At 46.5% G+C, this 13329-nt stretch overlaps 1 protein-coding gene across 1 annotated transcript; it reads left to right on the top strand.

The window, feature by feature from the left end:
* Positions 1-135: 135 nt before the first annotated feature.
* Positions 136-12499, top strand: ARMC6 (armadillo repeat containing 6). The gene is made up of 8 exons (XM_074978163.1): positions 136-270; positions 3151-3311; positions 3969-4051; positions 5533-6103; positions 7202-7347; positions 8031-8162; positions 9314-9451; positions 10683-12499. The coding sequence occupies exons 2-8, from the start codon at positions 3191-3193 to the stop codon at positions 10893-10895; spliced, it is 1404 nt and encodes a 467-aa protein (XP_074834264.1). The 5' UTR covers positions 136-270; positions 3151-3190; the 3' UTR covers positions 10896-12499.
* Positions 12500-13329: the final 830 nt, after the last annotated feature.

Here is a 13329-nt window from a genome sequence, read left to right as displayed (position 1 = left end):
GCAAGTAGATTTTGCGCGGGCCCGCTGCCTGTCCGTCGTTTAACGGCTGAAGGACGCGCGCACGCATGCGCATTCTTCCCTCTGAGTGCCGTTTTTTTTTTTTTTACGATGGGGGTGAGCGTCTTCGCGCTGCTCCTCCGCGCAGGCGCGCTCTGATCTTTGCGGAGGGTGTATGGCGGCCGAGCGGGGTCAGTGCGGTCGCCGCGTTCTCCCTCAGACTCTCTCGCCCTTCGTTGAGCGGGGCGGGCCCAGCTGCGGCGAGGCCCACAGGTGATTTAGGGCGGGATTGAGAGGGGCTTTACCCTGGGGGGCGGGTCCCCTTCCTCGGGGTAGATGCCCGCAGGGCACTCGGGAAAGCACTGCCCCGTTGTACCCCCGCAGCATTTCAGTAGGTACCTGGGGTGTCCCCATATGCCTCCTGCAACCCTCCCCCCTCAGCCACGACGGTCCCCTGCCCCCGGGTGTCACCCCCCTCCCCAGCGCCCCTTGCCTGGTACCTTCGCAATACCCGGCTTGCAGCCAGCCCCAGCCACCCCTCCTTTCTACGCCCGCGGCCCCTTGAGCCTGGTGCCTCTCCTCGTGCTGCCCTCTGGGCATCCCCCTGGCTGAGCCGCATTTTAGCCAACGCCCACTTCCCACGCATGCCCCGCTCAGGGTAGAGCCCCCGCTAGGGAGCTGGAGCCTAGCACAGTGGTTATCTGTAAGGATGCAAGCTGAGCGTACCAGCCGCTGGTATCTAGAAACCAGTCTGGAGACCAAACTGGCTGGGTGACAAGAGCTGGCTTAGCCCAGCGCTCCCTGACTGCCCTTTTGAATGCTGGTGGGAGCAGCTGTCTTATCGCTGATTAAAATGAATTTATGCCACCGTCTTTGAAATTAATTTAAACCTCTGACCAGGAAGGTACTTGGAGTGCTGGGTCATATCTTCATGCAATGAGCTATTTTCCCCATGGCTGTCTCACCAGTGTACACTGGCAAAATTGCCAGTGCAGTAAGGCAGCAGTTTCTGTTTAGAGCTGGGAACAGGTATTGATGCAATGATCTCAGTGTCATATGAACTAGGGATGTAAAATCCTGCTTAATTGGTTAAACCTGCCATTTAACTGGTTAACCAATTAAAGGTGTGCGGCAGCTGGGACTTGGGCTGCTCTGGCTGGGCTGGAGTGCCTTAACTGAGTAGGGGGCTGCTTCTGCCCCTACTGATTAACCAGTTAATGTATGACATCCCTAATATGAACATTCACATCTGCAGTCAGAAATAAGGACTCTGTGCTTTGAGTCTTGTAGCTTTGAATATCTCTTTAAAAAAATTAAGTAATAAATTATAAAAGCACAGTTACTTCTTGGAGGTTACTCTTGTCTGTTGAGTGCCAGGGTCTGATGGAAACTATACAAAGCATAGAGGGAAACCTACTTTCTGCTTTGAAGAGCTTACACTCAGCAGGAAAGACTTGCTACACTGCAAATGCTTAAAAAATATAATGTAGCTGCTGCAATCTGGTGCTCTGGTGAAATGACTGGAACACTTGACTGGGAACCAGGGTCCCTCAAGATCTTTCTGATTGTGTCTGAATCAAATTGCAAATATTTTATGGCATGGTAAATTACTGTAATGTTGTTACAATAACATTTTTAATTAGTCTGGGGTTCTGAATTAGAGGTATCTCGTGCAGAAATGCTCTGGCTTTGATCAAGTAATTTTTCTTCATTGCCTCAGTATTTTTAAGTTCCTTGCAGATAACCCGCCAGCATTCAAAGGGTGGTTAAGCAATGCTGACATAAGCCAGTTCTTGTCACCCAGCTGGCTTGGTGGGTGTTTTTGTGGTGGTGGGAGGAGTAAGTTGACAGTGTCCAGTTATCAATTAGTTAAAGCCTGTTGTGCCCGGTTGCTGCCCTGCATGCCAGTGGGTGTAATAGGCTTTAACTAACTAACTGATAACTGGACAGTGTCAAGTAACCCAAAAAAAAAAAACAAAACCTTACGTGAATTTGATTCATCAGGGTTGCATCCAAGTGCAGTGTAACAAAATGATACAAGGGAAATATGTATTTTTAATCTGTGTGCAGAAAGCTCCATCAAAAGTGCAAGACAATCTCTTTGAGTTTTCCTCCATTATATTTGTAAGGTTTTCACACAGCAGTAAGTGAGAAAATGTTTTAAAAATGGTAATATCTGATTGTAAAACCACAGAAACTGACGAGTATTTTCAGGAGCAGAGTGAGAAATAGAGACCATCCTAAAGAGTTCCCATTCCTGCATTGTAGTTACTTCATCATGGTGACACCAAAACTTTTTTAAAATTTAGATTTCAAATTGATCATGGCCTTAAAAAAAATCATGAATCGGAGGGGTGATAGTGAGGATTGATAGGCTAGTGAGAGAAGGTGAGGGCAGGCTCTAGACTGAGCCACTGGTGACTGAGGTCCTTTGTCTGTCTACTCAATAGATACATACTACATAGCAACAAAAAACTTCTCTATACTTTTCTCTGCCAGTATACCTTGCTCTTGAACATGAAGAGCTCCTTCTAACAGAGAGTTCATTCTCCATGGCCAATTAATAAACTTGGCCTTTGTTGAGACTGCCAACCAAAGGAGCCTCAATTAACACCAAATACGATGGTTTGCTTTGTGACTACTCCATTTGGAGTAGGAATGAAACCTCAAACTCCCTTCAGCCAGGGCCTCTGAACTGGTGTCAGATGGTAATATCTTCTGGTCATTGCAAATTTAGGCCAGATTTTAACTGAAGACCTATGTAGATAATGGGTTCTGCCTCCTATTCTCAGTCCGCTTAGCCATCTTCACAGCAATGAAGGTTTAGGCTGGATATTAGGAGAAACTTCTGAACTGTCAGGTTAGTTAAACACTGGTACATATTACTTAGGGAGGCTATGGAATCTCCATTACTGGCTGGTTTTAAGAACGAGTTAGGCAAACACCAGTCAGGAATAGTCTAGTTATTATGTAGTCTTGCTTTAAGTGCAGGTTAATAGGCTAGATGACTGCCTGAGGTTCCTTTCATTCCTACACCTCTCTGATTCTATGTTCTGTACTTTCCTTTTGATAATAGGGTAACATTTTTATTCTTGCTGTCAACAACTCTTAATGTTTTGGAGCAAATCTTATTCTGTGCTTTCCTGATGACAGGTCAAGAAGCCATTCAGTTGCTCTTTAATAACCACATAGAATGGGATCCAAACGGATCACTCAGGAAACATTTGATGATGTGGTACAAGAAAACATCACGGAATTTGACATGGATCCAGAGGAGGCCGTGAAAGAAGCTGTTCAGCAATTTGAATCTCAAGGTATTTCAAATCCATCTCACTCTGGAGTGATAGGATATGACAGACGCTATTAAAAAATCAGGAGTGTGCTAAGCTTTATGGTATGTGTTTAAAAAATGCCATCATCTGATGTAAGCCAATTAGAGGTGTTAAAGAATCCCAAAACCTCTGTTCAGTTATTTTTTTCTGGAAACTGACCACTAGTAAAGGGCGACACTTACCTAAGACATTTTGTTCTTTTTCATACTGAGCTTCAGTCTGAAAGATCCCAAAGCTCTTCAGAGAATCTGCATTCGAGGGTCAGTTGCTTGCCTTTAAAGCATGGCCTCATTTAAGGTGGAATGCAAAGCTTTTTACAGCAGTTCATTTTTAAGTAGTAATCATTCTGCTGCTTTAGCTAAAACAGCAGGAGAGAATCTAAAGCAGCAGAATGAACTTTACCCAAGCCGGAATTCAGCCTGGATTGATCTTTGCTTTTAAGGTCACAAAGATACTTTTCTGATCACAAATGGTCATGATTTTGGTTTTCTATCTCTTCCAAAGGATGTAACAAACATCCTAATGATCCATGAAAGTCTTTACATTCACCCACAGTAAAAAGATATAAACTTAATATTCTTCACAGTTTTCACTTGAGTTCCTATATCCTGGCTTCTCAACTTCTCTCTCGCTGTTTAGGTGTTGATCTGAGTACTATTGTAAAAGCTGCACGGAAACCTAACTCTGAAAATGGCCAAGAACAAAAACATGACATTTTGCAGGTAGGAAATGTTAACTGTACTTTTTCAACAAATTGTGTGGTCTAGTGGCTCAAATGAGGGGTGGAGAATCGCAAAGCCTGGTTTCCACTTCTAACTCTGCTGTTGACTTCCTGTGAGCCCTGAGGAAGGGTTAACCTGATTGCCTTAACACTTCCTCACTTCTAAAATGGGGATACGTTTATGCCATGTTAGCTCTGAAGCACCTCGGGTGGAAGGTGCAATGGAGGTGCAAAATAATATTACCTGATCAGCAGGAATGAGCCCTTCTTGGCTAGAAAGGAGGGTCAGTCTGACATGAAGGTCTGTAGATGTTCTGAGAAGGGCACAAATAACTTAACTGGGATCACTGGTTATTCTGAGGAATGGTAATACAGTGTTGAGCCTTTCACCTCTTGTCTTCAGTTTCATTTGAGCCCCTTCCCCCTGCTCAGCAGTGAGTCATTGGTGGGTGGGGACCATGAGCCTGTGGTGTTCAACATATTCATAAAGATCTGGAAAAAGAAGTGAAGTAGCAAAGTTTGCAAATGGTTTGAGATTGTTAAAACCCAAGCAGCCTGTGAGGGGTTACCAAAGGATCTTACAAAACTGGATGACTGAGCAACAAAATGCCAAATGAAATTCAGCATTGATAAATTCAAAGTAGAGTACTTCAGAAAATATAATCCCTGCTACACATGTACAGTCAGGGGTTCTAAATCAGTTGTGATTTCCCAAGTAAGAGATCTTGAAGTCACCAGGGATAGCTCTCTGAAAATTTTCCCTCAATCTGTAGCAGCGGTAAAAAGGATTAACAGTATGTTATGTTAGAAACCTTGATTTCTACCCTGTCCTAAGAGTTTCTAACACACTGTTAGTCCTGGAATAAATTGCCTAGGGTGGTTGTAGAATTGCCATCATGGGAGATATTTAAGAACAGGTTGGATAAATATGTAGTAGGAATGGTATAGATGCTTCTTGGTCCTGCCATGAGGGCCAGGGATTGGACTTGAGATCCCTTCTAATTCAAGTATTCTATGATATTCAGACTCAGTATGGCAGATCCTATATTCTTATTTTCTGATGCCTGTTTTTTTTTGGCCCATGTGAAATGAGTTAGTGGAACCCAGCCAAATAGCTAGTGGGCAAGTTCCTCCACTTCTCAAAAATCACCATTAGAAGAGGTACTTTCCAGGCAGACTCTGCTGAGAGGCCAAGGGCTGAATGGGGCAAGGGACTGAATTCCCTTCTCATCCCTGAAAGTGATCCCTGCAGCTCAGGGTGAGGCAGTCTGCAGGGGGAAGACCAGTGCTAGGCTACCTCTGACCCCATAGTGTGCCTGAAGACTAACCTCTCTCTAAGGTTATCTAGTGTTTCTCTTCAGTGTCTCATTTGAGGGAAAAGTGGTTACAAATATGCAGATGTGATGATCCAGTGGCTTTTTTCCCTCCGGAATCATTGGTGGGGAGGACTCTGACTCCCATTTTCCTTCCTTCCTTCCTTAGACATTAGACTCACTCAGGAAATCCATTGCTGACTCTGCACTCATTGAGCTTGGTGAGCATCTTGTGTGCGTCAGTGAGCAGTGCAGAGAACAGCTGGCTGCTCGCTACCTGGCTGGGCAGAAAGGTGCCTATCCTGTGGTGCTGTCTGCCTGCAAGCTGGCCTCAGGAGACAGAAGTGTCCTGCTGAAGGCTCTGCATGCTTTGTCTGCTATCATGGATGGGCAACCAGACCTTCTTGACTCAGCTGGCCAAGAGCTGTTGCTGCAGACTCTGAAGAAAAATGCAGATGACGCTGCATTGACTCAAGCTGGGATCCGGTGCATACGACATGCTTGTCTGAAACATGAGCAGAACCGCCAGGAGCTGGTGAAAGGTGGCATCCTGCCACTGCTGACGGCTGCCATTGTCCAACATGGCGACTGTGCTGGGGTGGTCCGGGAGGCCTGCTCAGTGCTCAGGGTCATGACACTTGATGATGACATCCGTGTGCCATTTGGCCATGCCCACGATCGTGCCAAGATGATCGTGTCGGAAAACAACGGTTTAAAGGTCCTCATAGAAGCTGTGAAAGGTAATATTAACCCTTCAGCTGCTGGTTCTCCTCTCACATCATTTGTGCTCTCCTACCCCAAGATTATGCTACTTAACTGCAGGTTTAATTTTCAGTTCTTTGTGTGGTTGTTTAGTGATCAGAACGGAGGACTGGGAATCAGGACTCTGCATTCTCCTCCAAGATCTACCACCAGCTGACTTTGTGGCCTTAAGCAAATTATTTAACCTCTCTATCCTCAGTTTACCCCTTTATAAAATGGTGGTAATAGCATGCTTTCCTTCCAGGAGGGTTTTTAAGCTTGCTGCGGCTAAAATGCTTTTCCAACACTTTGAGAAGTACTAAAAAAAGGTAGAGCGTGGTGATTGCTCCAGAGGCAGAGAAGGGGGCAGGATTTCGGTTTTCAGAGCTAGCAATCACCCAGCTAGAGAGCAGTTAACAACCCAGGTAATTGCTGCCCATATCTATTCCATACATTGCAGCTTGCCTGTCCTTGGGCTTAAAAAGGCCTGTAAGTCAAAATGGAGCTCAAGTTCTAGGACTCATTCAATTCATATTCTGTGTCTTTTGAGTGTCAGTTAGTGTTGGTTCTGAGAGTATTTGGGTCATGGACTCCTGTCCCGCCAAGAACTGGACTGTATCAGTGGGGTAGCTCTGTTAGTCTGTATCCGCAAAAACAGCAGGAAGTCCTGTGGCACCTTATAAACTAACAGATTTTTTGGAGCATAAGCTTTTATGGGCAAAGATGCATCTGACAAAGTGGGTCTTTGCCCACAAAAACTTATACTCCAAAATATCTGTTAGTCTATAAGGTGCCGCAGGACTTCTCATAGTTCATGTATCAAAGGGTAGCTGTGTTAGTCCATATCTTTAAAACAACAAGGAGTCCTGTGGCACCTTAAAGATCAACAGATTTATTTGGGCATCTGACAACATGGGATTTTGCCTGTAAAAGTGTATGCCCAAATAAATCTGTTAGTCTTTAGGTGCCACTGGATTTCTGGCTGTTTTAACAGTTCATGCTTGATCCTTCTTCCAAAATTCATGTGCAAGTGATTCTGCCAGCTTCTCCTCCCCCCGAAGCTGATTTATTTTTCTCTCGTCTTCCTCCTTTTGCAGCATTCACAGATGACTCCAGCGTTCTTAGTGACCTTTGTGCCACCCTCGCTCGCCTGTCTGTCCGGAATGAATTCTGTCAAGAGATTGTGGACCTTGGAGGCTTGAATTTTATGGTGGCCTTGCTGGCTGACTGTATTGATCAACAGGTACTGCGTCTTCGGCGAGTGGGCCGCCAGACTGGAAGAGGGGTAGTTATGGGTGGGCATTAGAAATAATGTTACCTAGAATGTAACATGGTGCTTTTCATCTTCAGTGCACTTTGCAAACGTGAAAGAGCATTAGCCCTCGGTGGCCTCTACCTTGGGCTCTTGCCACACAGATGGCACTGCTGATGCCCACTTGCCACCACCTACATTCTGACACACGACTCAAGGTTGCATGTGCTGAACTGGAGCTAGTCATGAACATACCCATTCTAGCCTCTGTTCTATTCTCCCCTCCCCGGATCTAGGAACAGAGCCTTCCTGATGCCCAGGAGATCTAGCACACCGATCTTCTACGTACTGTCTTTGGTTTTCTTGGGAGTTAGATGCCCAAATCCCACTGAAGTTCAGTGATTAATTCTCTTAAGCTTCTTTGAAAATCCCAGCTACTCTGAACAGGGCAACTTGGGCATTCTGCCTGGGGCCAGTGGGTTGTGAGAGGCTGGGAGCCCTGAGCAAAATGTTGCTATTCAGGTAGAGTCTGACACGCGCCTGCCTGCAGTCCTGAGTTTGAGCTTCGGGGCTGGGAGTAAGGTGGAAGGTGCTGCCTTTCAGGCTAAGTTTCTGTAATCCATTTTGCTTGGCTTGCCTGGGGTCTGGTGGATTTTATTCCTCGTTGAGTGCAGGAGCTGGTGAAGCAAGTGCTGAGCGCCATCTGGGCCATTGCAGGCAATGACGACGTGAAAGATGCCATTATCAATGCTGGAGGAGCAGACCTGATTGTACTGGCTATGAGCCATCATCTTGCCAACCCTCAGGTATAGAAAAGTGTGTGTGCTGGGGACTCACTGTGCTTTGGAGAACTGTGTCTATTTGCCTTGGGAGGACAATTTTTTGGCCTGTATTTCAATGTTGACAGCCGCATTACTGTGGTCTTGCCTGCATTTCCTCCCCAGGTAGTGTTACTTGTAACCCATACAACTACTTCTGACTTAAAATAATGCCCTGCTGATGCTGGGCAGAGTTCCCTCTAGATTTTTTCATCAGTGGGCGAAGTAAATTTTCTAATGTGCACCAAGACAAGTGTGGAAGTACACGGCCAATAGAAACACATGCTGCTGGCTGTGGGTGCTGTGGGCACTTTGCTAGTCAGCTGAGTGGCACCTGAATCTCCTGGCTGGCCGCCAACATGCTCAGCTTACAGGGAACACTGGTATTAGCAGAAGAGTGCTGGCTGTGGTGATGTGTTTCTATGGTCGTAGCTAGTAGAAATTTGCTCTCAGCATGGATAGTCTAGCAAGGCATGCGCTAACCCCTTGAACGCTTCTGTTTTCTAGCCAGGTTAAATGTGTGCTTTGGCAAGCATTTGTAGGTATTCAAACAATTAAACCCTTTCTGCTATACTAATATGTTTATCGTCACTGAGCCAGGTGGCCCAAGGGATTGAAAACTGGATGCTGAGCTTAACACATTTAGGTCAACAGCTCAGATCCAGCCATCGCTGAAAATCATTCTTCTCGGATATCTGTGTGGCAGCTTTTATGTCAAAGGAACAGGACTTCGGCTAGTTACTGGCTGGCAAATTTTACCATCAGAACCTCACCCATCTTACTGTGGTTGCCCCTTTTCTTGGCCAAGCTGAGTTCTCTGTGGACAATAGAGGTGGCTGCCCATTGGCATGAGATGGTGTTAGAAGGGGATGTTCGTCTGACTGCTAGCCACAATGTACCTGTTCCAAGGTTAAACGGACGATTTTGTTTTCTAGGCCCATCAAACAGATGTCTCACAGCAGCATCAGAATTGTTGTGCAAATCCGGTGGGAGTAGGGGTGCTGGCTTGATGGGAGACCAGCCTCTCTGCTCTGGAGAGGGGTGGGGAATGAACTGGTGGTAGTGCAAGGTATGGGGGGGTGCTGACTCTTTCGTAGTGGCAGTTGGTTTGGCCAATGATTTCCGTCTTGGTCCCACAGATCTGTGAGCAGGGCTGTGCGGCCTTGTGCATGCTGGCCTTGCGCAAGCCAGAGAACTGTAAAGTCATCATGGAAGGTGGAGGGGCCCTGGCAGCTCTTCAGGCCATGAAGGTACATCCAAAAGAAGTGGCTGTGCAGGTACGTAGCTCAGAGCTCTTTACCAATTCTGTAGCACGGGGTTCACTGCCTCCTTGGGATTGTTTATCTTTCACTCAGCATTTTTGTGGCATTTACAGCTGTGTGATGAAGATGACAAAGGGTTGAGGGTAGAGCAGCATTCTGTAAAAATGGCTGGGTCAGTGGCAGGAGGGTGGGGTTACGTTCCAGAGCCTGCCAACGCTGCTCATATTTGTCACTGGAATGGCAGGCTGCCTGTCCCCCTAGCCTAAGTGAGACTATTTCACAGAAAAGGTAAGCCTGTCTCATTCCCTAAGGCTAGTATTGTCATGTACCTGCTTTGCAGCTGTTTTCTAAATATTTTGCATTAACGCTGCTTTTATCTAAAATCTGTTTGTGCTAGAGCATTTTAAATCCCCATAAGAACGGCCACAGTTGGTCACACCAACAGTTCGTCCAGCCCAGTAGCCTGTCTCTGCGAGTGGCCAGTCCCAGGGTCTCAAGGGGAGTGTAAAAAGCAGGGCAATTGAGAGAGATGCACCTGCCTTCCCCTCCCCAGCTCTGTCAATCAGAGGTTTGGGGACACACACAGCAAATCGAATTATGTTTCTGGCTTTCACAGCATCTCCTCAGATGCCAAATTTAGTGACCTCAATGTTTGGTGAATTCAGGGACCAAAGTGGAAGGCTGATCATGTCCCTCCTTATCTGCTATCCTCCATGTGACAACATCTCTGATGGAAGGGTGCCCCAGGCATAAGGCCCAGGGCTGGTGTGCTACCTCCCCAGACTATGACCTGTGACCATTGTTTGAGCGTGGCTGATCTAGGGTTCAGAAGTCACTTTGGGATGTTGGATTCTGTGTGTTAGGGGAACGATTTCTTCAAACAGGATTTAGTGGAGTGCTCAGGCCCATCATCTCATGAGTCTGCCAAAGAGGCAGTGAAAGGCCCTAGGGGTGCGAAAGGAAGAAGTCCAGGATGACCCCTGGCAATTGTATGGTTTTCCCACTGAAACCAACTTTAACCTGTTACCTGAATACACAGTGGGTGCCACTTCTGTATCTGGGCCTGCTGCCTGGCCAGCATCCAACGTGTGCAAAGCATGTGGGACTCCCTTGCATAGGAAGCAGGCACTAGACTAAGCCCAGCCTTGCTGTGAGTGCACCCTCTGATTCCCTTCTGGGTGGCCTTATGTTCCTCCCTGTACTACCTCCATTGAGCATTAACCTTTCTCCTGTCCTTTCTCCTCAGAAACAGGCCTGCATGCTGATCCGGAACCTGGTCTCCCGAAACCGGGACTTCTCGCAGCCTATCCTGGAGATGGGTGCTGAGAGTTTGATTCTGGAGGCTCGTGCAGTGCACCAGGACTGTGATGACCTAGCCAAAGCTGCCTTGAGAGACCTTGGCTGCAAAGTGGAATTCCGAGAGCTGTGGACAGGCCAAAGGGGAAGCTTGGCTCCCTAAACCACTGCCCCAAGAGCCTTGGGACATCTCAGCGTGCAGCATCGACAGCCAAAACCAGATCTCCAAATAATCTGCTCTTAAAACTAGGCCCAAGGAGCTGAAGAGAATTCCTGGCCTGGGACACTATTGTGGTGGGTTGTATTACACATGGGGATCCAAGCTGTTGCAGAGATGGCTTTGTCTATGTGTGTGGGTTATAGATATGCAGAACTTGGTAGGATGGTCTACTCTCTCTATACCCTGACGCCTGGGAAAGACCTACTCACCACCATGCCTGCCCCCTATTGCTGTGTTCTACTCATTTATGTGTCTTGGACAAGTGTTGGTATGTCTGGCCATGTTATGATCCCCAGTTGATCTCTTTCCACATCAGTTTTGTCACCCGCACAAAACTCCCTGTCACGCACTCTTACCCATTCCTAAGGCTTAGGTGTAATCTTTTCAATATAAGCACTCACCCTTCTGTGGGCTCAAACATAACCTTACCGTCTGTGGGTTTGTGGGGCCTTTTGTCAGGAGAGGGCTTTATACAGTGATAGCCTACTTAATCTCTGTTTGTTAAGAATCACCGAAAGACAGAATGCGAACGCTAAGTACACAGTGTTCACCACTCCCAATGGGACAGATGAACTTTTCTTGAGTGCCAGTCAGGATGAGGTCTGTCTGGGGAGCTCCAGTTTCTGCACAGGGTCATGAGCACAGAGTTGAGGTCTGGCAGCTCTGATCTTGGACCTGTTGGGGTGCTGGTTCCCAAAGAACGTCCTTTTGGAGCCCAGTTTATATAGTGAAATTTGAGTCCTGCTGAGCTGTACCTTAAACAATTATTGTACTAAAATCTAACTAACCAATCCTAATATACTGTATCAGGCTTATCTACCTGAACATCACCCACCGCCTTATTTGATTTATACCCAGCAAAATGAATTATGTGCCAGCCAGCAACAATTACAAACCAGACAGAGATCGTACAGACAAACTGTAGGAAAGTGAGGACCATAATCTGAGAATGAAGATTCCACAACCCCAGCTATTGATAAGTTTCTTCCTGGATGAAATACTGTCAAACATTTGATGTTTCCTGTAACCAGCTTGAGATCTGTTGATGTGATATTGGTTGCTGGTAGGATTGGGTCTCCTTTTGAACAGCCTGGGGTTACGCTATTTGAATGCAGTTTAGATGGAATGAGAGTATGTGACTTCCTGCTTTTCAACTAATGGCTGCTGCTCTTTCAAGCTGGCTGCAGATGAAGGCTTTTAAGCCTTCCAGCATGTCTACAGGCCTTAAAATACACCTACAAAATAGCCCTATCCTTACGCTTTGGCATCTGCCATATTTATCAGCCTTGTCCTACCTCCCAAACTCTGCTCTGGGGCACTGGTGGCTCCCCATCTCAAATGTTGTTTGGGGGAAGACGACCCTGACAACGAATATCCTGTCCCACTGTGGTGTGCTGTGTTGGCTCATTGTGTTGGCTATATCCATTTCCATCCAGTGTGTTTTAAACAAATACAAGGTGTTGTCTGAAAATGTTGTGGAACAATGTGCCCTATTTATAATCGCTGAGCTTCCAGAAATAAATTATAATGCTATAGATTTGTTCTAACTGTGAGTACTCAAATGGTATGTGAGAGAGCGCTTGGGGGCAGGGAGAGCACAGGCTGGTGTGCCACCAGAGATAAGGCCGATCATTTTCTGGGATCTCCAGAGCGGAGAGTCTTGCCTTGTAGGCCATACCTCTCCTGGGAGAGGGACGGCACTAGCATTCGGAGCAAAAGAAGCTGGAAGGCTGTGGCAGTGTGTAATTGCTTGACTTCTGCCTTACATCTAAGGTAAATAACACCCTCCCCAATCAAGAGGAAGGATTTTTCGTGTCACTATTCCCCATGCTTTGCAGTTCTGCTCCAGCTATAGGCCTCTACCCTCTGTTCCTTTGCCATTTTCTTCTTTCTTTGAGGTAATATTTTTGCAAAGAAATTCATATTCTAAAAAGCATAACCTGGGGGCTTGGCCCTAGACAAGCCAATTTGTAAAGGGGAGCCAGTGGAAGAATGACTAATACTTTTGGGCATTTTAAACTGACTGTGCCACAGGGTATGTAAATGCTGCTGCAGCTGTGTTGTCTGCCTGTAAGGCAGCAAAAGCCCTAACAGCCTTGCAAGCCTTAGAGGTGCTAATTCCTTGTATGATACGTGCTTGCAATAAGCTGGCTATGTCCCTTCTTAGTAGTTTTTCTGGCAAAAGCTGCTTTTATCCATACGTCTGTGTCTCTGCGATCCCAGTTCAATAAATCCTGTGAGGTTGCACTTCATCATCTCTCCAGGGGACAGACAGTAATGGGACTTAACAGAGAGGCCAGAATTCAGCAGTGATATGGACAATCTGCATGTGAATGGGAGATGGCGTTTCTCCGAGGCTGGTCTTGCCTTTTGGACA

Source organism: Carettochelys insculpta, chromosome 27 (genome assembly GCF_033958435.1).
Source record: "Carettochelys insculpta isolate YL-2023 chromosome 27, ASM3395843v1, whole genome shotgun sequence".
NCBI lineage: Eukaryota > Metazoa > Chordata > Testudines > Carettochelyidae > Carettochelys > Carettochelys insculpta.
The sequence above is the reverse complement of the archived record's forward strand: the minus strand, read 5'-3'. Positions and strand labels throughout refer to the sequence as shown.

Coding starts and splice junctions, on each gene's coding strand:
- ARMC6 (XM_074978163.1), top strand. CDS start 3,191: ATGGGATCCAAACGGATCACTCAGGAAACATTTGATGATGTGGTACAA. Junction 4,052..5,532: donor AAAAACATGACATTTTGCAG/GTAGGAAATGTT, acceptor TTCCTTCCTTAG/ACATTAGACTCACTCAGGAA. Junction 8,163..9,313: donor ATCATCTTGCCAACCCTCAG/GTATAGAAAAGT, acceptor TTGGTCCCACAG/ATCTGTGAGCAGGGCTGTGC.